Source organism: Saccopteryx leptura, chromosome 3, assembly GCF_036850995.1.
Source record: "Saccopteryx leptura isolate mSacLep1 chromosome 3, mSacLep1_pri_phased_curated, whole genome shotgun sequence".
NCBI lineage: Eukaryota > Metazoa > Chordata > Mammalia > Chiroptera > Emballonuridae > Saccopteryx > Saccopteryx leptura.
In genome coordinates this window covers 296,397,855-296,422,132 of record NC_089505.1, presented here as the reverse complement: position 1 = coordinate 296,422,132, position 24,278 = coordinate 296,397,855, and the positions used below count along the sequence as shown (strand labels likewise).

The following is a 24,278-nucleotide window of genomic DNA, read 5'->3' as shown; positions in this document are numbered from 1 at the left end:
AGAAGGGGTGCTGATATGAAATAAAGAAAAAGAAAGAAAAGGACAAGGACAGAACAAAAGTCCACTACAAATGTATACTATTAAGCCTGCAGAGCTGGCTGTCTCTGAACATATAAAACCTTAGCTGATCCTTCATGTCATCAAGACAGAACCTGTGTTAAATGCAACAAGGCCAGCTTGTAGCAAGTATTTTCAGATCTTAATATTTGCTCCTCAAAAATTATTAAAGCAATTTTACTGGTCATTTTACAGTTTTTTAAAATTCTACTTACGTAGGTTATTCTTTCAAATGCATTAGACCACACTTGAAACTTACACTGAATGTCAATTGTAATTTTAAAAGTTAAAGAAAAAAATTTTAAGTTAAAAATAAAATGCAATAGACCCTACAATTCATAAAGTGTATTTCCATGTACCACTTCAAGACACGGTTCCAATGGTGAAAACAGAGAATGGAACTTCTGTGATTTCCCAGTCAAATTCCCAGAGACTTCCCTAGCTTAAAAGACAAAAACAAAACAAAACAAATACAACAAAAAACTGGACAGAACCAAAGCTGTCATTACAGGATGTGACCAAACATTTTAAGTGAGTTTTTGTTGCCCGGGTCAGAGGTGAGAAACAAACATTCAGTTTTCCTCAGTTCCCTCTGTCTGCAGCCTTTCCCTTCATCATGTCCTCTAGTCTTCTCATCTAACGTCTGTGGGGAACCAACCCTGGCATTATTTGGAAAAAATGTTATAACCTATCAGTCACACACCTTTACTGGCTGATTACACTCACACTGAAGCTCACTGGTATCATACCGTTGTTACATCCATTCACCTGAATTTAAAACTCTGTGTACATTTTCTGCTTATAATTCTAGTTGTCTGCAAGCCGGTGGGACTTGGGAACAGTCAAATCCCAAAATTCAATTGAGCATACTCAACTGAGAGGCCTAAAGGAAAGCGTGAGAAACTGGTCAGATGTCAGTAATTTAGAAATGAGAGGAGCTTTTCTCTTGCCTATAACCTGTTCTCTTTAGAAGACTGCTCATGCAGGAGCCCTGGTCCCTAGAGCCTCTGAGGATGCTGGCACCTGTCTTCCAGACACATTTGCCTATGTCTGAAAACTGACCTAACTTGCCATGGATGCCTAGTGACATGAGTCCTTCTGTCCATGCCCTGTGGTCTCCTTTCTGTCTCATCACTGACAGGCCGCTTCTGCCTTCTCCCGCATGTAATCAGTCTCTGCTCACCTCACCTGCCCTCTTCTCAACCCCCACAGGTACTTTCTCTGGGCTCTTTAACTTGAGCATGATCCATGAGATGTGTGTTGATCCTATATCATGTGCAAGTCATTATGACACATGCTCAGGTATTTGTATGAAAACTGTCTGGTATCTGGGAATATATTTAAGGGTTCTTTTTTTTTTTGTTTTTGTTGTTTTCTTTTGATTTTAATTTGTTGTTTACATAGATTCTAGGATTGCCCCGAATGCATCCCCCCTCCCCCGTATTCACCTCAACATCTCCCTTACCCCCTCCCCATAGTGCCCTCCCCCCTTCCCTTCAGGTTTATCCCATCCTGTCACTCCCTTTCCCTCTGTTCTCTTTTCCTCTGGTCCCTTTGATCTTCCTCCGTCTCTATTCCGTTCCTCAGTTCACATTGTTCATTGGATTCCTCAAATGAGTGAGGTCATATATTTTTCTTTTTCTGCCTGGCTTATTTCACTTAACATAATAGTTTTCATGTCCATCCATGTTGTCGCAAAAGGCAAGAGTTACTTCTTTTTCATGGCCCCATAGTATTCCATTGTATATATGTACCACTGCTTTTTAATCCACTCATCCACTGAGGACACTTGGGCTGTTTCTAGATCTTCGCTACTGTGAACATTGCCATAAACATGGGGGTGCATTTCTCCTTTTGACACAGTGCTATGATGTTCTGGGGTATATTCCTAAAAGTGGGTAGCTGGGTCAAAGGGCAGTTCGATTTTTAATTTTCTGAGGAATCTCCATACTGTTTTCCACAGTGGCTGCAATAGAATGCATTCCCACCAGCAGTGCAGGAGGGTTCCATTTTCTCCATATCCTCACCACCACTTATTCTGTGTTGTTTTGTTGATCAGCGCTATTCTGACTAGTGTGAGGTGATATCTCATTGTGGTTTTAATTTGCATTTCTCTAATGATTAGCGACGTTGAGCATTTTTTAATATGCCTATTGACCATCTGTATGTCCTCTTTGAAGAAGTGTTTATTCATTTCTTTTGCCCATTTTTGGATTGGATTATTTATCTTCCTGGTGGTGAGTAATACAAGTTCTTTATAAATTTTGGTTATTAACCTATCAGACGTATTAGCGAATATGTTCTCCCATTGTGTAGTTTCTTTTTATTCTGTTCTTATTATCTTTAGCTGTGCAAAAGCTTTTTAGTTTGATATAGTCCCATTTGTTTATCCTGTCTTTTATTTCACTTGCTCGTGGAGATAAATCAGCAAATACATTGCTGCGAGAGATGTCAGAGAGTTTACTGCCTAAGTTTTCTTCTAAGATGCTTATGGTTTCACGGCTTACATTTAAGTCTTTTATCCATTCTGTGTTTATTTATTCATTTTGTATTTTTGTGAAGTTGGAAACGGGAAGGCAGTCAGACTCCCGCATGCACCTGACCGGGATCTACCTGGCATGCCCACCAGGGGGCGATGCTCTGCCCATCTGGGGCGTTGCTCTGTTGCAACCAGGGCCATTCTAGTGCCTGAGGCAGAGGCGATAGAGCCATCCTCAGCGCCTGGGCAAACTTTGCTCCAATGGAGCCTTGGCTGCAGGAGGGGAAGAGAGACACAGAGAGGAAGGAGAGGGGGAGGGGTGGAGAAGCAGATGGGCGTTTCTCCTGTGTGCCCTGGCCCGGAATCGAACCCGGACTCCTGCACGCCAGGCCGACACTCTATCACTGAACCAACCGTCCAGGGCCCATTCTGTGTTTATTTTTGTGAATGCTGTAAGTTGGTGGTCTAATTTCATTTTTTTGCAGGTAGCTGTCCAATTTTCCCAACACCATTTCTTGAAGAGGCTGTCTTTACTCCATTGTATGCTCTTATTTCCTTGTCAAATATCAGTTGTCCATAAAGATGTGGGTTTATTTCTGGGTTCTCTGTTCTGTTCCATTGATCTATATGCCTGTTCTTATGCCAGTACCAGGCTGTTTTGAGTACAATGGCCTTATAATATAACTTGATATCCAGAAGAGTGATACCTCCTGCTTTATTCTTCCTTTACAAGATTGCTGAGGCTATTTGTGTTCTCCTTTGGTTCCATATAAATTTTTGGAATATGTGTTCTATATCTTTGAAGTATGTCATTGGTATTTTAATTGGTATTGCATTGAATTTATAAATTGCTTTAGGTAATATAGACATTTTAAAGATGTCTATTCTTCCTAACCATGAACATGGTATATGCTTCCACTTGTTTGTATCTTCCTTGATTTCTTTTATCAATGTTTTATAATTTTCCGAGTAAAAATCTTTAATCTCCTTGGTTAAATTTACTCCTAGGTACTTTATTTTTTTGTTCGCAATAGTGAAGGTGATTGTTTCCTTAATTTATCTTTCAGACAGTTTATTGTTGGTGTATAAAAATGCCTCTGATTTCTGAATATTAATTTTATATCCTGCCACCTTGCTGAATTCATTTATCAGGTCCAGTAGTTTTTTGACTGAGACTTTAGGGTTTTCTATATACAACATCATATCATCTGCAAATAATAATAGTTTTACTTCTTCTTTTCCAATTTGGATGCCTTTTATTTCTTCTTCTTGTCTGATTGCTGTGGCTACGTCTTCCAGGACTATGTTGAATAAGAGTGGTGAAAGGGGACACCCCTGCTTTATTCCTGATCTTAAGGGGATTGCTTTTAATTTTTGCTCATTGAGTATGATGTTGGCTGTGGGTTTGTCATAGATGGCCTTTATCATGTTGAGGTATGTTCCCTGTATTCCCACTTTGCCGAGAGTTTTGATCATGAATGAGTGCTGGATTTTATCAAATGCTTTTTCTGCATCTATTGAAATTATCATGTGGTCTTCTCTTTCCTTTTGTTTATGTGATGAATCACATTGATTGATTTGCAAATATTGTACCAGCCTTGCCTCCCCAGAATAAATCCCACTTGATCATGGTGTATAATTTTTTTCATATATTGCTGGATCTGGTTGGCTAATATTTTGTTGAGGATTTTAGCATCTAGATTCATCAGGGATATTGGCCTATAATTTTCTTTTTTTATGTTGTCTTTGCCTGGTTTTGGAATCAGAATTATGCTCACCTCATAAAAGGAGCTTGGAAGTCTTCCTTCCTCTTGAATTTTCTGAAATAGTTTGAGAAGGGTATTAGTTAGTTCTTCTTTGAATATTTAGTAGAATTCATTGTGAAGCCATCGGGCCCGGGCTTTTGTTTGTTGGGAGTTTTTTGATAACTGTTTCTATCTCATTTGTTGTAATCGGTGTGTTTAAGTTTTCTGATTATTCCAGATTGATTTTTAAAATATTATATGTTCAAGGAATTTGTCCATTTCATCTAGGTTGTCTAATTCTTTGGCACACAGCTCTTCATAGTATTTTCTTACAATCCTTTGTATTTCTGTTGTGTCAGTTGTTATTTCTCCACTCTCATTTCTAATATTATTTATTTGAGTCCTCTCTTTATTTCTTGGTGAGTCTGATTAAAGGTTCATCGATCTTGTTTACCTTTTCAAAGAACCATCTCCTTGTTTCATTGATCCTCTGTATTGTTTCTTTAGCCTCTATGTCATTTATTTCTGCTCTGATCTTTATTATTCCCTTCCTTCTACTTCCTCTGGGCTTTACTTGCTGTTATTTTTCTAGTTCTTTTAGATGCAGGGTTAAGTTTATTTGAGCTTTTTCTAGCTTCTGTATGCCTGTAATGCTAAGAACTTTCCTATCAGTACTGCTTTTGCTTAAGGGTTCTTTATACTTTTGGTTGCAGTTTGTGAGGAAAGAGCAGCCAGAGCCCAGCGATACTTGCTACCCAGCTATTCACTTGGTACTTGCCACACTGCTTTGTATTATAGTCACCATGGCAGTTAGGATCAAATCCTTACACCAAGTAGGTACCTGAATAACTACACTAATAAATGAATGTAGAAGCAGCTGATATAAGTTGGAAGCTATCTCCACTCTTTGCATGAAAATAATATAAAGAAAATGAGACATGAGCATTCCAAGTTTATTTCTTTAATAAAGTCTAAAGCCACTATACGTGCCCATGACAGTTAAAATAGAGAAGGGACAAAGAACACCCAGAAATCATTTCTATTCTTTCTATACAATAGTCTTTGCTGAGGATGGGGTACATCAGGCAGAAGCACTAACCTTTACATGCTGGTAAATGCAGACCCTCTGGCATGGGCTTGCTTTGGTATATACAGACTGTAATGAGGCGGTGCCACTCCTCTGCTTTCCCAAGTGTAATGCATCCCTACCAACAAGAGCAGGTAGGGATCCTTAGAAGAGAACCTTTCTCAGAGATAAGCCCTAAAGCAGTTAGAGATCACCAAGAAAACCATTTCTCCTTCCTGGGCCCAAGGTTCCTTATCCAAAAACTGAAGAGTGAAGGGAACCTTCTCTAAGAGCCTGATTCATGCACACACATCGATGTACATCACAACAAAGGCATATGGTAAAGCTATGCTTCCTGGCACCAAGGGGCTAGTATACTGGGCCATGTCATCTGCTTAAAGCAAAAGTGATACGTGTATCTTCCAAGAACCAGCTCTCTCTTCCTCTGCCATAAGAAAGGCAATGTCCCGAGAGGGATATCTGAGCCTTTGGTGTAGACCCTGGAGTAAAGATGACATGGGGCAGCTCACAGCAACCCAAGGAGAACTATACCTTTATTTTGTTACTATAGCACAGCTTAATAAAAACTAAATACAATAATGTGATAATAACTGTAGATTAATAGCTAAACTTTAAAACAAAAAACAATTTATAGAAAACTGATAATGAACATTATGACATAATGGCAAAAATTATTTTAAAGATTTTATTTATTCATTTTAGAGATACAGAAAGAGGGATAGGAGGAGTCAGAAGCATCAACCCATATTTGCTTCCCATGTGTGCCTTGACCAGGCAATCCTGGGGCTTTGAACCAGTGACCTCAGTGTTCCAGATGAATGTTTTATCCACTGTGTCGGGAAAAAATTTTAGACGAACTTTTAAAAATAAAAATATGTATCGTATTTGTAGTAAAAGAAACTGACATCATATGGAATTTTCTTTATGATTATTGAATTGAATCCTAGAATGATTATTCCAAGTAAGAATCAACATTTTTTAAAAACTGTTCTTCCTCATCAAGATATTCCAAGATAATATGTCCACCATTATATAAAGAACAGTCCTCCCTAGCAATCCAGGCTTCCAGTGTATGATCCAAGGGCAGTGCTTCTCCTGAAGTCATGTGGCACAACCTTAACTTCTGTTGAGGGAAATAAAGCATCAGTAATAAATAAACGTGTTTGTGCAGCATGTCCTAAAGCTTCTAGGGAAGTGGCTATAACCAGTTGTCACCTTGGCTGTTGATTTGTTATTGTCGTTTCTGAGACTGGCCAAAGCGGCTGCAGAGTCGATGATCTTCCCTATGCTCCAGTGGCGGCAGAAGAACATTGGTTTGCTCTTCTCTCTGCTCCCCTTGGGTAAGAAAACTTGCAAGTAAACTCTTTCTGTCTGTAAGAATAAAGAAGTTAGGACTCAGATGATATACATGAACCAGACATCTGTTTTTGTCTGGTGCTATCTCTTCCTCTCTTTTCCTAGTCAGAGATGGATTACCCTCTAGTGACAAACTTCTAGTGGGAATATCAATCATAATGGCCCCGCATCCACCTGAATGTATGGGAATAGGGCTCAGGACCCCGACCAGTGGTCTGTGCAGACACTCAGTGACCTAAGTTAGGCCAACTAAGCTTTTTTCCTAGGGTTTTAAATTTAAAAGCTGGGGCTAGAATGAAAGGGCTCTCTTTTTCTTGAGTTTTTTTAAGTCTTTCTGAATTAAACCTGTAGCTATACCCCAGGCCTCACAGCCATTCCTGAACCAATGTGAAAAAGTTTCCTCAAATGGGAAAGAATGTGTCCAACACAGAGAGAAGTCAAGGACACAATGGACTCTTTCAAGTGCATCTGAGTCTTGGAATTGAGTCGTCCCTAGAGACCCTACTCCATATCATATGAGGAGAAAAACCTGGAATAAATTAGTTGGTATCAAGTTTCTGTTGCTTTCAATGGAAAATCCTGACACATAAAACATGTCTTTTCATGTGAAAGACCTCACAACGTATTTAGAGACAGCAGGGCTTTTGAGAATAAATATACTAAAAATAATAGTGATAATAAAAAAGGAAAACCAGACAAGTACCATATCAACAAAAGAGAAGGATTAGGGGATCTGGATGGTTCCTCTCGTATTTATACCCTATATGCTTCCTAATATTGTATTTTCTTGCTAAAATAATAAATGCAGAGGGATAACAGGGCAAAGGTGTCTGACCTTGGATCTTCCTTGATTCCTAAAAATAGCTTTAAAAAGTGCTGGCTTTCCAGACCTATTGCTGTTACAATAACATTTTTTTGGCATAAGAGAAGCATCTCTAAGTCGTACAGGCAAGATTACAACTATTTTAAGAAATATTAGATTCAAGACAATTCCCACCCCAGCACTAAAGAATTCAGATTTGTTAAAGACCAATGGAGTATGTTATTACAGAGAACAAGTACTCAAAGAAAAAATAAAGAAATCATTGGAAATTCAAGCTCTGGGCCAACTCTACAGCCTAGTGGTTGCTGATCCAAAATCAAAGTACTGTGAGCATAAAGATGAATAGAGAATATTAAAAAGATAGAGCTTCAACCAAAAAAGAAGATAAATATGTCTGCAGATCAAAGATGGAACAGATGCAAAAACGTGAGGGGGGACAATGAGAAAGACATGGAAGGGACCTCCTAGTCAAGACAAACACAATCTGTAATCTGAGATTTCAAAACAAATCAAAGATCAAAATGCCTAAACTTGAAAAAGACTTTTTTTTTTAGATTTTATTTCTAAATTAAATGAAACAAGAAAAGTTATACATATCTAATAAAAATATATTAAAAAATACAGTTTCTGAAATAAAAAACTCTAATAGGGTAAATTTCTATCATCTTCCCTAAAAAGACTTACTTGACTGGGGGATGGATTTGAGGGTCATTTAGAATGCAGCACAAATAGACATCAAGGTACAAATGATAAACCTCAAAATATGTCTAAAACTAATAAAAGTAAGTCCCAAGGAAAGAAGAAACTCAAAAAGTGTGTTGGTAAATTTATATAGCTATTGATAAAAATCATCTTTATGTGTGAACCAAAGTGGTAAAATGGGAGATATTTAAGTGAATAGGCATGCAAAGTTCCCTGTCCTATTTGAAAGGATATAATATCAAGTAACTTTAGATTTTGAGAGAAAAAATTGTATTTAATTATATATGTATAAAAAATTAAAAATATAAACACATGCCTGTTATTACCATTATTATAACACATTATATTGGTGATTCTAGGTAATGTAGTATAAGAAAATGAAATAGCTAGTATAATTATTAAAAGATAAATAATACAGCTATCCTTATTTGTTAATGGGGTATGATGGCATATCTAGAAAATCAAAGGCACTAAAGGGGGGAAATTTCTAAAATTAATAAGAGTGTGTGATATGGCTGAATAAGAGAGATGAATAAACAGAAATGAAGACATTTATTTTTTCTCTACATGAGCCATAAGCCCTGAAGATAAAGACGGATGTAAATATTCTGTTCACAATAGAAATAAAACCAAAAGACAATTAGGAATAAAAAATAAATAAGATATAAGACTTAAGAGAAAAATATGTTACAAAATGTAAGAATATATGATCTGAATAATTGAAAAGACATATAAGGTTCCGAGGTAAGAAGGCCATGTAATAAAAATGTCATTTCTCTTGAAATTAATAAACAACATATAATGCAAATCGGTATGAATCCTTCAGGGTGTATGATTATTTCATTTGTATATCTTTTAATAATCACACTTGTTAAAAGTATGTACTACCTTTGCCAATTTAAAAACATCAAAAAAAGTTTTCAAAAAAGGGAAATACTAAAGGATAATCAATAAAAAAAATATGATCAATAGTTTCTAAACCAGCAGAATAAAAGAAAATATAGAAAGTTCAATCAATATAAAAGATGACAGGAGAGAGAGATAAAGGATGATGAGCAAAAATCATAAAATGGAGGAAACACATTCAAATGCACCAGTAATCATGATATAAAAGGATCCAACTCACCTACAAAAGAGGGTCACTATCAAACTGGGTTAATAAAACAAAGTCCAGCTATATGCCGCTTACAAGAAACACCCTAAAACAAAACAACAAAATAAATTTGCATATAATGTGATAAAAACAGAAAAATAATATTAAATATTAACCAAAAGGAAACTAGTGAAACAATACTATAATAATTCAAAATAGTATTTAAGCCTGACCAGGCGGTGGCACAGTGGATAGAGTGTCAGACTGGGATGCAGAGGACCCAGGTTCGAGACCCCGAGGTCGCCAGCTTGAGCGCAGGGCTCATTTGGCTTGAGCAAAAAAAAAAGCTCACCAGCTTGGACCCAAGGTCGCTGGCTCCAGCAAGGGGTTACTCAGTCTGCTAAAGGCCCGCAGTCAAGGCACATATGAGAAAGCAATCAAAGAACAACTAAGATTTAGCAACGAAAAAACTGATGATTGATGCTTCTCATCTCTCTCTCCGTTCCTGTCTGTCTGTCCCTATCTATCCCTCTCTCTGACTCTCTCTCTGTCCCTGTAAAAAAACAACAACAACAAAAAACACAACAAAATAGTATTTAAGGCAAACTTCAAAAAGAAGATTTAACAAGAAATTCCACACACCTAATAACATGCAACTCAGCAAACCATTAGAATCACACAAAAAACAAACAAACAAAAAAACTAACAAAACCATGACTCCAAAGATTTTAAAATGTTTGTCTCAGAAAGTAACAGATCAACGGCCAAAAATTAGTGTGCACACACCCATATAAACACAGGCACACATGACTGCAAATGATAAAACAAATGGCGAAATGTAAGTAACTGGTACATTTGGGTAAGGAATGTGGAAAAACTCTTTGTACTACACTTGCAACTATTCTGTGTTTGAAACTATCAAATTAAAGTTACCCAAAAAATTCACCTAAACAAGTAGGCTGAAAATAGTTAAGTTCGCCATTCAATGTGAGAAGTTGAAAACAGAACAGTAGAGAAAATCTGAACAACAAAAAAATAAAAGTAAACAATACAAGAGTAGAATTTAGTGAAAGAGAAAGCAAAGAAACAATATAGAAGTCAATACAACCAAAATATGGTTCTTGGAAAAGACTAAAATACAAAGAAATGAGATAAACACAAACCTCGAGGAAGACTGTTCAAGGAGAAAACAAAGAAAAATACAAATAAAAAATATTAAGAATGAAATGCGATGACTAAAAACACAGTAGAATTTTTGAATGTAAGAGAGTAAGTTGAACAACTTTATAACAATAAACTGGAAAAATCTATATCAGAAAGTATTAATAAAAATATTATTTACCAAAATTTATTTCAGAAGCAACAGATTATCCAAATAAGCAAGAACTATTTTTACCATTTTGAAATAGTACTAGAAATTCTCCCCTCAAAAAGGCAATTAATCCAGAGGCTATAACCATTACCAAACCTTCAAGAACAAAGAATCCCTACCCCTACAACTATTTCAATAAATAGAAGAGGGAGAGCTACTCAAATAATTGTATACAAATAATTGTAAATAATATGGCTACTATGTCACAAAATAACACTAAATAATATATTAGAAAATCAATGTAGCAGCAAATTTTAAAAGCATGATAGATGAATAATTAATTGACTTGGGGTGAACACACAATATAGTGCACAGAGATATGCTATAGAATTGGACATCTGAAACCTGTATTTTGTTAACCAATAAAATCAATTAAAAAAAGAAGAGAATTATATACCAGCGTCAAGTGATTTACCCCAGATTATGTGGGTGATTCAACAAAAAAAATCAAAATAATTTATTACATTAGTAAGAAAAAAAAGACAACCTCAACATGATCATCTTATTAGATACAAGAGAAAACCTTATAGAAAAACTTAATATGTATTAATGATATAAACTCTTAGCAAACTAGGAATAGGAAGAAATATTGTTAACCTGATAAAGGCTACTATCAGAAATCTACAATAAAGATAGTATTTAATGTTAAAACTTCAGAATCATTTGAGTTAAGATAAAAAACATGGGGAAGATGCCTGCTATACCCATATTATTCAGTATTGTTTTGGAGAACTTGACCAATGCATTAAGACAAATAATGATGGAAAGGAGGTATAATAAGAGGAAAACAATTATTTGAAAAAAGAAAAGAATCCCAAAACACAAAACTGTCACTTGCAGGAAATATAAGTGCACAGAAAACACTCCCCTAAAATCTACCAACTATAGAAACGATTAGAAGTTTCTTTGCTGGATAGAAGGACAACACACACCAACCAGCAATAAACAATTAAGAAAATATTAATAAAAAGTTATTATTTACAAATGGCAGCAAAATTATGAAGAGCCTAAGAAACACCTTAGAAAAGATATATAGATAGGTACTGTAAGCAGTACAGATGTTAACTGAAAACAGAAAAGAAGACCTAAAGAAAAACGGGAACGACAGACCATAAACATGAATGAGAAGAGTCAAAATTCTAACAGGTCAATTGTTCTAATTCAAACTCAGCATTATTCCTATCAATCACGATTTCACAAAACAGGACAAAGTGATCCTAAAATTTTTACAAAATAATAAATGACCAAGAACAGACAGCTGAGCAATAAACAAGGAGGAGAGACTTGTCCCACTTATTACATACCTATAACAAAATAATTTGATATTGATGCAAAAAGTCTAGGCCATACTACCCTGATCGCACCCAACCTTGTCTGCTATTGATACAAAAATAGATAGAAAAAGAGGAACTGAATTGAGATTCCCAAACTAGTCCCACACTTTTAGAACAATGTGGTGGGTGACACAGGAGTAATTACAAGGATGAACTCTCAATATCTTATGGCAATAGGGTAATCCATTCGAGGTGTGTGTGGAAATCTTCTACCTCATACAATTAAATTCTAAATGGAAGGAGCTAAACAAAATTATCAAATAAAATAAAACTTTTAAAGGAAAATATAAGAAACTATCTTAACTTATTTTGAAAAGTACAAATCTTAAAAGAATCATTAATAAATTTGAGTGTATTAATTTAAGAATTCTGGACCACTAAGGAGATCAAAACTAGAGAGAAGACAAACCCCAAACTGAGAGAAGATAGTTGCAACACATCTAAAGAATTTTAAAAACCTATAAAAAAAAGTGTCAAACACAAAGGAAAAATGAGCAAAGGATAGGAAGAAATAATTCACAGAAGAAAGTCAACAGCTAATAAATGTATGCAAAGCCGCGGAACCTCAGTAGTCAATGGGGAACTTAACTTTAAACCTCAGTGAGCTATAACTTCACATCTGTCAGATTGGTAACAGTGAATAATGCTCAGTGTTGGCAAGAAACGCTGAAACTCTCAGAAGGGGGGGAGAGGAGGAGTCAATATAGCCACTGAGAAAAGCTGACAATGCCCTAGAAAGCTGAAGATGAGCAAACCGTGACCAGCTTTCCTATTTCTCGATACATCCCCCGGGAAGTGTGTTCCAATCTGAGGGGCTCAATCCTTCAGGGGTTAGAAAATCAGTAATCTTCAAAATAAAATAAACAAAAATAATCAGAATATATAATACGTTCTAAGGCTAAGTTAAACTGTGTTAAGATAGGTATGTATGTATGTATGTATGTACATACATTCATACTGGGTTACTGTATAAGATGTAAAAAAAAAGTAATGGATATTATAAAGCTTTAAAGGGACTGCTCTAGAGAAATGTTCCTACTTACACACAAGGATATTCATTGTTGAACAATTTACGACAGCAAAAAATCTCGGAAAAATTCTGAATATTGTTCATTAAGAGAATGGTAAATATGGTATATTCTTATCATGGAATATGCAGCTATCACAATGAACAAACTATACTAAATGCATTAATATGATAAATGCTAAAAACATGATGCCAAGTGAGAAAAAAAAATGAGTTGGAGAAGGATCCACATAGTTCTCTGCCATTTTTGTAAAGTGAAAAATCTCACTGAACCATGTAGCATTTATTTCTGTAGCTATACACCATGCAACAGTAGGAATGGTACACATCAGATTCAGGTTAGCTGGGAGGCAGGAGTAGAGAGGGGCTTTGACTCTACTTAAATGTTTGCGTTTCTCAGTCTCTCAGACCAACCTGTGGCAACGACTTATCTCCTTCAGCATGCATCTTTAATCTCATCAGCGCTACCTTCATGGCTGTTGCACTATTTTTTGCGCCCTTCCGTCGCTTACTTGCTGTCTCTTCTGTCTTGGACTCTAAGAAATAAGATTAAGCATATAAGCACACAAGAATGTTTACATTTCCCAGACTTTTATTAATAACTAGCTATTTATTATGGTCCTGAAACATACAAATTATACACAATGGAGACATACAGAGACAGCATTCATTGTGTAGGTATTATATTTATACTACCAATGGGAAAACACTACTGAGGTTGATGTGCGAAGCCTCCACATCAAAAACTCACTGCTATGTGCTTCTTTCCATCTTAAGCCTATTTAATCCAATCACTAATTTCTACAGAGATTTGGTTATAGGAGATACTAATAAAGGTAGTATCCTTAACAGAGAAAGAAGTCTGCTGAACATGTTGCCAGGAAACTGGTCTATGTCACAGATACACTGACTCCTGTTACTTCCAATTATCAGCAGCATTCATAGGACAGACAACAAGGCTTAAAGTTTAGTCCACAGAGACCGCAAACCACTGCCTTCGCCTCCTGAATACCACTTCTAGCCATGATGGTTAACCAGCTGATCTAAGTGGCCCAGCAAAGGAACATCTGGGAAAGAACGTCCACAGAATTTCCCAATTTTCTCTGGGCAGGTGGGCCTTGTGAGAAACACAGCTGTGAGAATGTCATAAAAATCTACTGCAAGTTGTGACCACTGGGGCTCTTAACAATGTAAGCAGACATACTAATAGAATATACAGTGATAAGGAAAGCAATGAAACAAGCTTTCTTGATACTTGCCAATAATGTCTTTAACAAGTTTCTGAGTGGCAGCCATTCGAGGCTTCGGGAGTTCCAGTTTTTCACATTCATGATCTGACTGATGACGGTGTCTATGAGCAACAAAGTGACACTAGTTCAAGTATTCGCATACGAGTTAAATAGACAAGCAGAGTTTGAATGGTCTGAGTTGTCACCTCAGGCAAAAATTCTTCTCACAGTAAGGACACATAACTGGTACCAGCTCTTTTTCAGCACAGCCCTTGAATGAGCACAGGTGAGATGCATGTGTGTCTGACTTCAGCCTTTCCTTGATTACAGTCCCCTGAAAATGTAAAAAAAGAAGAAATGGCATATTTCCCACAGAAAGTAAACAACAAATCTATTTTGGAAGGCAGCATTCATATTATTTTTGCTTAAACTTGTAGAGCAACTTAACATTCCCACAAAACAGATTATAATAAACCTTTATGTGAGAAACAATTATTGTGTTGACTATTTCACATTTTCATAATTTTTCTACTGTGATAAATTTGTCTTCTAGGTCAAGTTAAAATGTTCGGTTACTCTTTAACATTTTAGTCTTCTTTTTCTTTTTTTTTAATTCATTGATTTTAGCAGTAGAGGGGGAGAGAGAGAGAGAGAGAGACAAAAACATCAACCTATTCCTGTACGTATCCTGACCAGGATTGAACTGGCAACCTCTGTGCTTCATTCAGCACAATGCTCTAACCAACGGAGCTATCTGGCCAGGGCTAATTTTAAGTCTTCTACTTTGTTACAGTCTCATACAAAGACGCCCCCATAATAATATGCTCAGGTAATAACCTCATCATCAGCTTCAAACGGCAAGTCATACCTACTTTCCGCACCAATTTTAAGTAATTAAACATATATAAATGAATACTTAAAAATTATGTTTACCCATGTTTATTCACATACCTTTAACAGAGCATTAAAGATAGTTTTCCAAACAACATAGTATCCTTGATGGTATGTTCAATATTTTATTATCAGTAAATATTACATCAGAGAAAGATGAGATATTTTATAAGATTTTTTAAAAAGCCCAGGTCAGCCAGGCTATTCTGAGTACAAGTGTCCCCCACTACCTGAAAGTCTCTGAGGATTCCTCTGAAGCCTTTCATGAGCTAAAATGGCATACAGCAAAGAATCAATTACCATTTATTTATATGTAAAAATTTTTGGGTATCCCCAGACCCCAAAATGTGCCTCCAGGATGCTCAGACACAGCTCCTCACTGCGGCGGCTTAGGGCTGTGATGCCACGGTGGTTCTAGGGGCAGACACTGGGTAGGACCACTCCCACAGCACAGGGACATGCTGGCCTACAGGGAATGGCTTGCTGCAGACAAATGCTAAACGCTATGTTCACTCTTCACCTTTTTTTTGGTAAAAGTGAAAATCCTTTTTGGATTTCTTTTAGTTAGCAAAAAACAGGTACTACTACGGGCCTTTCATAAAAGTGAAGGGGCTTAATGTAAGCTTTCGAACACTAGGAGGAACCTGTATTAAGTGGCTACCTTTCTAGAGTTTGAATGGGCATTCCTTTATGTGATAGTTACATCTTGTTGGAACTGACAACAAAATTTTTCCAAATTTGTTCCCACAGTCTCAAGGTAAATAATTATTTTTTGCAATTTAATTAATGAGATCCAATTGAGAGACATTCTGTGACAGACATTCATAGAAAATCAAATGATATCCCAAGAAAAAGCAAAGCCCAGAGCAGATTTACAAACTGTGCAGGAAACCTCAGTATGTTTACTCTAATAACTTTGAGTATTTCCTTCCAGTGAATCCTGCATAATACCATTTTGTTTATTAATTTTTAGTGTTTTCAAATAAATCCCCTAAACTTCGCTGGGCCAGATTTTGACTGAAGCTCATTTAACCTTACTTTGCTGTACTTGACAGACAGACGTAAGAATCCTCGGTCAAGTGCTGGGTAAATGCTGGGCAGCAATAAACGTATACTGCACAGTGTGAGGCTAACGCCTCTTTCCAGACAGACTGAATTCAGTTTAAGCTCCTGCCTCTCGGAGCCAAGGGAGGGAGGTAGGCTACTGATCTGACTGTCAAATCTGAGAAAACTACTTCAGGCACAGTAGGCTCAACTTCTGCTTTTTTCCTCTAGGAACTGAACTGGGAAGCCAAGCAGGAGGCCTAATGTGGTCCTGGTCCAGACTGCTGTGACTAGCAGGCCATCTGCACATACACGAAGCAACTAGTTGATTCTTCCTGCTCCTCCTCCCTCCTGCCCATCCCGCCTTCCTCTCTCTCTCTCTAAAATCTATTGAATGAATAAAATCTTTTAAAATCATCATAATAATAAAGATGACATTTTGGCTTCTACTTGTCAACCCTTTTTAAAATTTTTCCATTTAGTCAGAATTAGAATGGGATTCTCTTAGACCACAGGTTTGTTTCTGGTGGTCTCAGGCTGACTAAGTCAGAACAATTTATTGCCACTGAATTCTAAGACCAGGCACCAGTGAAAATGAACACAGGAGTGAAGGAAACTGGAAGGAGATGAGGACGCTATTCCATTTAGATGTGTAAATATAGAGCCTCGAGGTGCACGTAGGCCACCTAAACAGAACTGAAGTGTGACAAAATAATAACTGTGAGAATAAAAATGTATAAATACCAACCAGTCCAATTTTTCTTTAAAACAAACTGAGAAAAATAATATAAATGAAGCAAAAGCCTCCTCGCATAATTATGTTAGTATACCAAGTTTTAATCTGCTGTACACTGACTGGTTTGAAATCTGTTCAAAATCTGAAGACAAGTACATAAATACAAACATGTTATTACACAGAAGAATGGTTAACATACCCCAGGACAGCTGTGCGACTCTCTGCTTCTGTGCTCGAGGCTTAAACAATTAAAAAAAAAAAAATAGGGCTTATTTAAACGCAATCAGCCTGACCAGGCGGTGGCGCAGTGGATAGAGCATCGGACTGGGATGCGGAAGGACCCAGGTTCGAGACCCCGAGGTCGCCAGCTTGAGCGCGGGCTCATCTGGTTTGAGCAAAAGCTCACCAGCTTGGACCCAAGGTCGCTGGCTCAAGAAAGGGTTATTGGTCTGCTGAAGGCCCACAGTCAAGGCACATATGAAAAAGCAATCAATGAACAACTAAGGTGTTGCAACGAAAAACTGATGATTGATGCTTCTCATCGCTCTCCGTTCCTATCTGTCTGTCCCTATCTATCCCTCTCTCTGACTCTCTTTCTGTCTCTGTAAAAAAATAAAATAAAATAAATGCAAAGGCAAAGATAAATGTAGTAATTTGAAATATTTCAATGGTTAGTATCCTTAAGATTAATTATACTTATTACACTTAAGCTACATTAAGAACTCTACAAATAAGAATAAACAGCCTGACCAGTGATGATGCAGTGGATACAGCATTGACTTGGGATGATGAGGTTTGAAACCTCAAGGTCACCAGCTTGAGCAAGGGATCAACATGATTCCATGGCCGCTGGCTTGAGTCCAAAGGTTGCTGGCTTGAGCAAGGGGTCACTGGCTAGGCTGGAGCAGCCCCTCGCCCTCAAGGCACATATGAGAAACAATCAGTGAACACTTAAAGCAGGGGTCCCCAAACTTTTTACACAGGGGGCCAGTTCACTGTCCCTTAGACCGTTGGAGGGCCGGACTATAAAAAAAACTATGAACAAATCCCCATGCACACTGCACATATCGTATTTTAAAGTAAAAAAACAAAACGGGAACAAATACAATATTTAAAATAAAGAACAAGTAAATTTAAATTAACAAACTGACCAGTATTTCAATGGGAACTATGGGCCTGCTTTTGGCTAATGAGATGGTCAATGTCCGGTTCCATATTTGTCATTGCTAGCAGTAACAAGTGATATGACACGCTTCTGGAGCCCTGACGCACGCGTCCCGCGTCACCGGAAGTAGTACTATGTGTGAGCGACACTGCGCTTTGCGGCGCCACCACATACAGTACTTCAGGAGCACAGGATGTGGATGTATCCTGTGCTCCTCTCACTGACCACCAATGAAAGAGGTGCCCCTTCCGGAAGTGCGGCGGGAGCCGGATAAATGGCCTCAAGGGGCCAAATGCAGTCCACGGGCCGTAGTTTGGGGACCCCTGACTTAAAGTAATGCAACTAAAAGCTGATGCTTCTCATCTTTCTTCCTGTCTTATCTCTGTCTGTCCATGGCATCTTCAGCTTACTCAGCTCTCCCTATTCCTCTAAATAATACTCATCTCCTTCACACCACTCTTATGTACAAGATTCAGAAAGGGGCCACCTTCTTTGAGAGAGCCAGCACTCTCATAGGAGATTACCCCACTTCAGCTGCAATCCGAGCAAACAAGCTATATCAAATCTATTATTCCCAGCTTGAAAAATTAAAACCCCGAACCCCTCCTGCTCAAGGACCAGTCACTTTAAATACCCCTCTCCTTTCACCTATTCCCCTATGCTTCAAGGCTCAGGGTGACATCCCAGTTGGTCACCACCCCTCTAACCTCTGCAACACCACAATAAGTATTCAATTTCCCAAAGACCATCAGACCATCAAGTTAACTAGCAAGTCCCTCCAGAGCAAACGGATTATTTTCTAACCCTGTTCAATTCACAGGACCCCCTACTCTTACAGCTTCACAACATAAATGCTCCTATCCCACCACACGACTCTATCCCTGGTTCACTACCCCTTCCACACGGTTGCAATGCTCACACCAGGCCTCTGGTCATGCCTCTCCCTTAGTTGGGGCTGCACTTTCCTCCACCTTGACCATCTGGAGTCCAGAGACAGATGGATGAAACCGACTCCTTGTTGATCTATTCTCTATTCACCTCTCAGCCTGTCTCACCCAATCATGAACTTTCTATATGTGTGGGACCAATACCTATATGTGCCTCCCAACTAATTGGATGGGAACATGTACCCTAGTCTATCTCATCCCGAATATCAACATAATCCGAGTCTTGAGATCAGTGGCTCTGCACAAACTGGATGTCTTGGTTATTACCATTTATTGGTTCACTCACTCTCATTTTTGTCATCGTAGCATGTGGTCTCTGTCTCCTGAGCCTTTTCTCTAATTTCCTCCAGGACCCCCTAAAGGCCTTCACTAAGTGGACTGCGTTACTCCAAGCCACTGACTTCTGGTACTTTGCCACTGCAGCCCAAGGCCAGCCATCCCTTCCCCTGACTTGCTACCCCTTATCAGCAGGAAGTAGCTGCAGAAAAATGACCATCGCCCCTCAACCATATAACAAAAGGATGGAATGATAGGGTTGCAGGTGGGGTCCATGACCCCCTCCTCCCTTAAGTGGACAAAGGGACACTAACAGACTGGATGTTCCAGGACATACCCCCTGGGCATCCAGGTGACTAACCCAGGTGTGGAAGGTCCCCTAGCTTATTTACGGTTAATCTTACATGAATCACTGAAAGCTACATTTTTCCTTAATGACTACCAGCCCCGACCCTCAAATCCCGTATTTAACCTTACCTATTAGAGAACCAGGGGCTGCTCTCCCTTACGAGACAGCCCCGCAGGTTTCCTTTCATTAAAGCCTGTTACACTGGTCTTTCGGACTCTGATTGATTCTATCAGTCTCCCTCCCTCTCTCGCATGCAAAAAATAAATAAAAATTGTTAAAAAAAAAAAAAAAAAAGGAATAAACTGACATACCAGGTAAAGATAGAACATTAGTGTCTCAAAAGTTTTTAAAACACAACTATTCACTTTACATATGAGTAAAAACCATTCACCACTCCAAATTACCTTTACTCTAGGTGCCCTCAGGTGTGGGAAAAGACAAAAAGGCTTTCCATTTCTTTTATTTCTCAGACCATCAAGAACAAAAGGTGAAAGGGGTGCTCTAGTTCTAATTGTAAAACATGCACTACTTTACTTCTAATAAATCTTTCTGAATTATCTTCTGAAAAGAATATGTTCTTTCAGTGCTGTTTAATAAATTAAATGCCTATACATGCAAGTGCAATTGCAAAGAAAATATATTTTCCAAGATCCTTGGTTAGTTCTCAGGTTTTACTCTGTATCTTATGTGTGTGCAAAAGGCTTGTGATATCCAACTTAAGAAACGTATGGTTGGGCTATTTAAATTTTATTTATTTATTTTTTTTATGACAGAGAGAGACAGACAGATAGAAACAGGAAGGGAGAGAGATGAGAAGCATCAATTCTTCATTGTGGCATCTTAGTTGTTCATTGATTGCTTTCTCATATGTGCCTTGACGGGAGGGGGGACGTTACAGCAGACCCAGTGATCCCTTGCTCAAGCCAGTGACCTTGGGTTCAAGCTGGTGAGCTATGCTCAAACCAGATGAGCCCGCACTCAAGCCAGAGACCTCGGGGTCTTGAACCGGGTCCTTTGCATCCCAGTCTGACACTCTATCCATTGCATCACCTCTTGGTCAGGCTATTTTCATTTTATTAATTAAAATAAAGAGTAATAATCATAATGGGACTTTTTCCATATTCTTTATATTGTGGATTTGTTCTCTTCTTGTGATTAAAATACACAAATCAACTTTTATTTTTTAAAAAACCACAAACAATGCCATCTATAAAGTTTAAAGATTAGCCAAATATATGCATAAGTAATCAGAGCCTATGACTAGTCTGTTTTTTCCAAGTGATTACCATAATGAGTATCAAATATCAATGGCTACAGTAAAAACTATTTTAAATCATTCTGCTGTTCAGAAATAAACCTCATATTACAAACACTAAAATTACTCTCAAATACCGCATAAAAACATAACTTACCAAAATATACCAGAACAATCATCACATACAAATGGAAGAAAATCTAAAATTGGGGGGAAAGGAAAATGTTATATGTACTGGTCAGTATCTGCTTTTGATTTAGTTTTCTTAAGCATAAAGAACTTGAGGTACCAAGCCACATTCATAGAACTTTCCTTTTTGAACCGGTATCTTAGTGTAGCAAATAGAGGTTAAACAAAAGCCATCACAACCTCAAGTACTCTGGGAGGAAAGTAATTATATTAGCAAGAGAGAAATGTTAAATCCAAAAAAAAATATTTTTTTTTTGTTTTATTTGATTTCCCAGATTTAGTAGGTGCTGTTTCTGAGAACTGCATAGTGCAAAACCCTGTATTTTAAGTGAAAAAACAAACAAACCTGGGTTTCAATTCTGATTCCATGGGTTACTAATTTAGCAATACTAGGCAAGTTACTTAACAGTAGAGTTTTGGATGGAGATAAGTAGCCGGAGCCCAGCGGGGATTACTGCCCCTTTTGCCCACAGCGGGTGTCACTAATCTACTGTAGCACTCCCATTAATTCGGGCTGAACCTGAGCCCTTCTCAACAGGGACTCAGGTACCTGCTTACCAAGGCCTGACCGAGCCCGCGGCGTGCTGGGATATTTCAGGAACCTGCCCGCCGGAGACGTGTGAGATCCTAAAGCCTGAGCACAGTGCCCTACGCTGGCTACTCGGTGGGCTCTGTGGGTCACGGTCTCCCAGCTCAAGGGACAGAAGCCACGCTATTATTAACGCTGTTCTATGAAAACCCCGTGTTTTATAGCCTTGTGGAGTCCTGGACCCAAATTAAGTGCTCGGGAGATGTTTGGAGACTGGCTGGTTGACAGTCGGGATGCAAGGGAGGGCAGAGCTGGTCGAGCCGATCACCCGGCGGAACAGTCGGAGGAACCGGACCCCTTTGGGAATCTGGTGAAAGCTAAGGGCGCTCGAGCCAGCAGCTCGTCTCGCGGGGGGAGCCCACGAGACCAGGTTAGAACTGATTTCGTCCGCTGCCCCGGTCCGACAGGAACAGGTTCAACAAGAAGCTCGGGAAAGAGGAGGGGCTCGCCCGAGGCTGCAGTGGCAGGACCAGAGGGAAGCCCGTGCTCCCGGCGCGACTTCTCCGCTGGCGCCCCGGAAGCCGCGGTGCACGCCCCTGTGTGTGTGCAGGAGCTAAGGGGGTCCCCCACAGAGAAGCGCCGGCGGCCTCGCCCGGGCCTCCCCTCCCCGCCGTCGGTGGGGGCAGAGCGGGGCCGCCTCCGCCATCACCTCGCTGCCGGCAATGCTCCACCTGGCAGTGTTGCCCGATATCCAACTCGGCCATCTCCCAGCGCTGCCAGGGGCGAAGCGTGGCGGACTGGCGCGACGGCGCGACGGCGCGGACGGCGCGCGCGACGCCTGCTGGGAACGTGGAAAGACCAGGGGCGGAGCCTGAGGGTGGGGCGGGGCCTCGCGCAGCGGAGCTGCTGTGAGGGAGCAGAACTGCGTTGAGTGTGCCCAGTCCTGAGAGTTCCCGTTTAGGCAGCAAGTCATCCCAAAGAAAAGGCAGGTTGTCTTTTTCCCGGAGGGGAGCCCTCACGCCCAGTCCCTGAAGGCCTCACAAGGACTCTCTTTTCTTATTAGTATTAGTAGAACTCTAGAAGCCAGCACAACACCCGGCTCAGGTATTTGCAAAAATGAAGATAAGGACATAGGGTCGTGTAATTCCTGACTCGTCTTATACCAGTGTTACTTGGTTACGTATGTAGTTTAAAGTAAATGCCCCTTGTATAGAGGACATTTGGCAGTTTCATAAATAATGGGTTTGCCTGACCAGGCAGTGGCGCAGTGGATAGAGCGTTGGACTGGGATGCTGAGGACCTAGGTTCGAGACCCGGAGGTCACCAGTTTGAGCGTGGGCTCATCTGGTTTGAGCAAAGCTCACCAGATTGGACCCAAGGTCGCTGGCTCGAGCAAGGGGTTTCTCCGTCTACTGAAGGCCTGTGGTCAAGGCACATATGAGAAAGCAATCAATGAACAACTAAGGTGTCACAATGAAAAACTGATGATTGATGCTTCTCATCTCTCTCGGTTTCTGTCTGTCTGACTGTGTCTTTAAAAAATAATAATAATAGCCTGACCAGGTGGTGGCGCAGTGGATAGAGAATCGGACTGGGATGCGGAAGGACCCAGGTTCGAGACCCCGAGGTCGCCAGCTTGAGCGCTGGCTCATCTGGCTTGAGCAAAGAGCTCACCAGCTTGGACCCAAGGTCGCTGGCTCCAGCAGGGGGTTACTCGGTCTGCTGAAGGCCCACGGTCAAGGCACATGTGAGAAAGCAATCAATGAACAACTAAGAAGTCTCAACGCGCAACGAGAAACTGATGATTGATGCTTCTCATCTCTCTCCGTTCCTGTCTGTCCCTGTCTATCTCTGCCTCTGTAAAAAAAAAAAAAAAAAAAAAAAAAAAAAAAAAAAAATAATAATAATAATAATAACGGGTTTTTTTCTTTTTTCTTGTCTTTTTAAAAAATTCTGGTAGGAAAAAAATGCCTCTAGCTTCCAAATGCGTACTAAATCTCAGTGGGTCCCCATTAAAGAGCCCAGAATCATTGCACAACCACATGAAGCGAGTTGACAGCGATTCCACTGGCCTGCAGGAGCCCCACTCCTGCAGTGCTTGATGGGTCACTTCAAAAAAGCAGAGGAAGAAGAGGCTCCTCTGGGTGGAGTACAAATGGATGTCTTTACCCTGACGTGACATCAGATGCGAGTCAGAGTGCATAAGTGACAAATCGGAATTGTACTCATGACAGGGACTGGAAAAATAGCCAGTGCCTTCTACATGACCTTGGGCATTCCAATGACTGCTATATGATTTGGTTGTCCCGAATCAATATTCATTGAGGAAGGGGGAAGGGTGGGCTTGGGAAACAGGTATCATTACTTCAGGATTTGCTGTTGAGTGAATCTATTTAAGAAATTCATCTCAGACTTGCTTGGATCTCTGGAAACTAACTTTTTAGACTTTGGAGCTGGAAGCAACCTAAGATACCGTCTAGCTAGCTCAGCCTCCTTAGCTTTTCTTCATTAAGATGAAGATTCATAGACCTTTAAAAAAAAAAAAAAAGATTCATAGACCTTAAAAGATTTGCCCAAATGAGGACTAAAATCC

At 39.3% G+C, this 24,278-nt stretch overlaps 1 protein-coding gene across 1 annotated transcript; it reads right to left on the bottom strand.

The window, feature by feature from the left end:
• Positions 1–5,215: 5,215 nt before the first annotated feature.
• Positions 5,216–22,492, bottom strand: ZFAND1 (zinc finger AN1-type containing 1). The gene is made up of 8 exons (XM_066378814.1): positions 22,395–22,492; positions 21,125–21,167; positions 17,175–17,214; positions 14,511–14,638; positions 14,335–14,426; positions 13,490–13,611; positions 6,584–6,739; positions 5,216–6,491 (listed from the first exon to the last, which is right to left on the bottom strand). Exons 1-8 carry the CDS (start codon positions 22,447–22,449, stop codon positions 6,321–6,323), a joined length of 807 nt encoding a protein of 268 aa, XP_066234911.1. The 5' UTR covers positions 22,450–22,492; the 3' UTR covers positions 5,216–6,320.
• Between the last annotated feature and the right edge of the window lie 1,786 nt (positions 22,493–24,278).

What these genes read in the sequence shown, in the direction of transcription:
- ZFAND1 (XM_066378814.1), bottom strand. Translation starts at nt 22,449, where the DNA reads ATGGCCGAGTTGGATATCGGGCAACACTGCCAGGTGGAGCATTGCCGG. An exon ending in GATTGTTCTGGTATATTTTG is followed by an intron (nt 17,215 to 21,124) that starts GTAAGTTATGTT and finishes TAATTGTTTAAG; the next exon opens with CCTCGAGCACAGAAGCAGAG. An exon ending in ATAACAAATCAACAGCCAAG is followed by an intron (nt 6,492 to 6,583) that starts GTGACAACTGGT and finishes TTCCCTCAACAG; the next exon opens with AAGTTAAGGTTGTGCCACAT.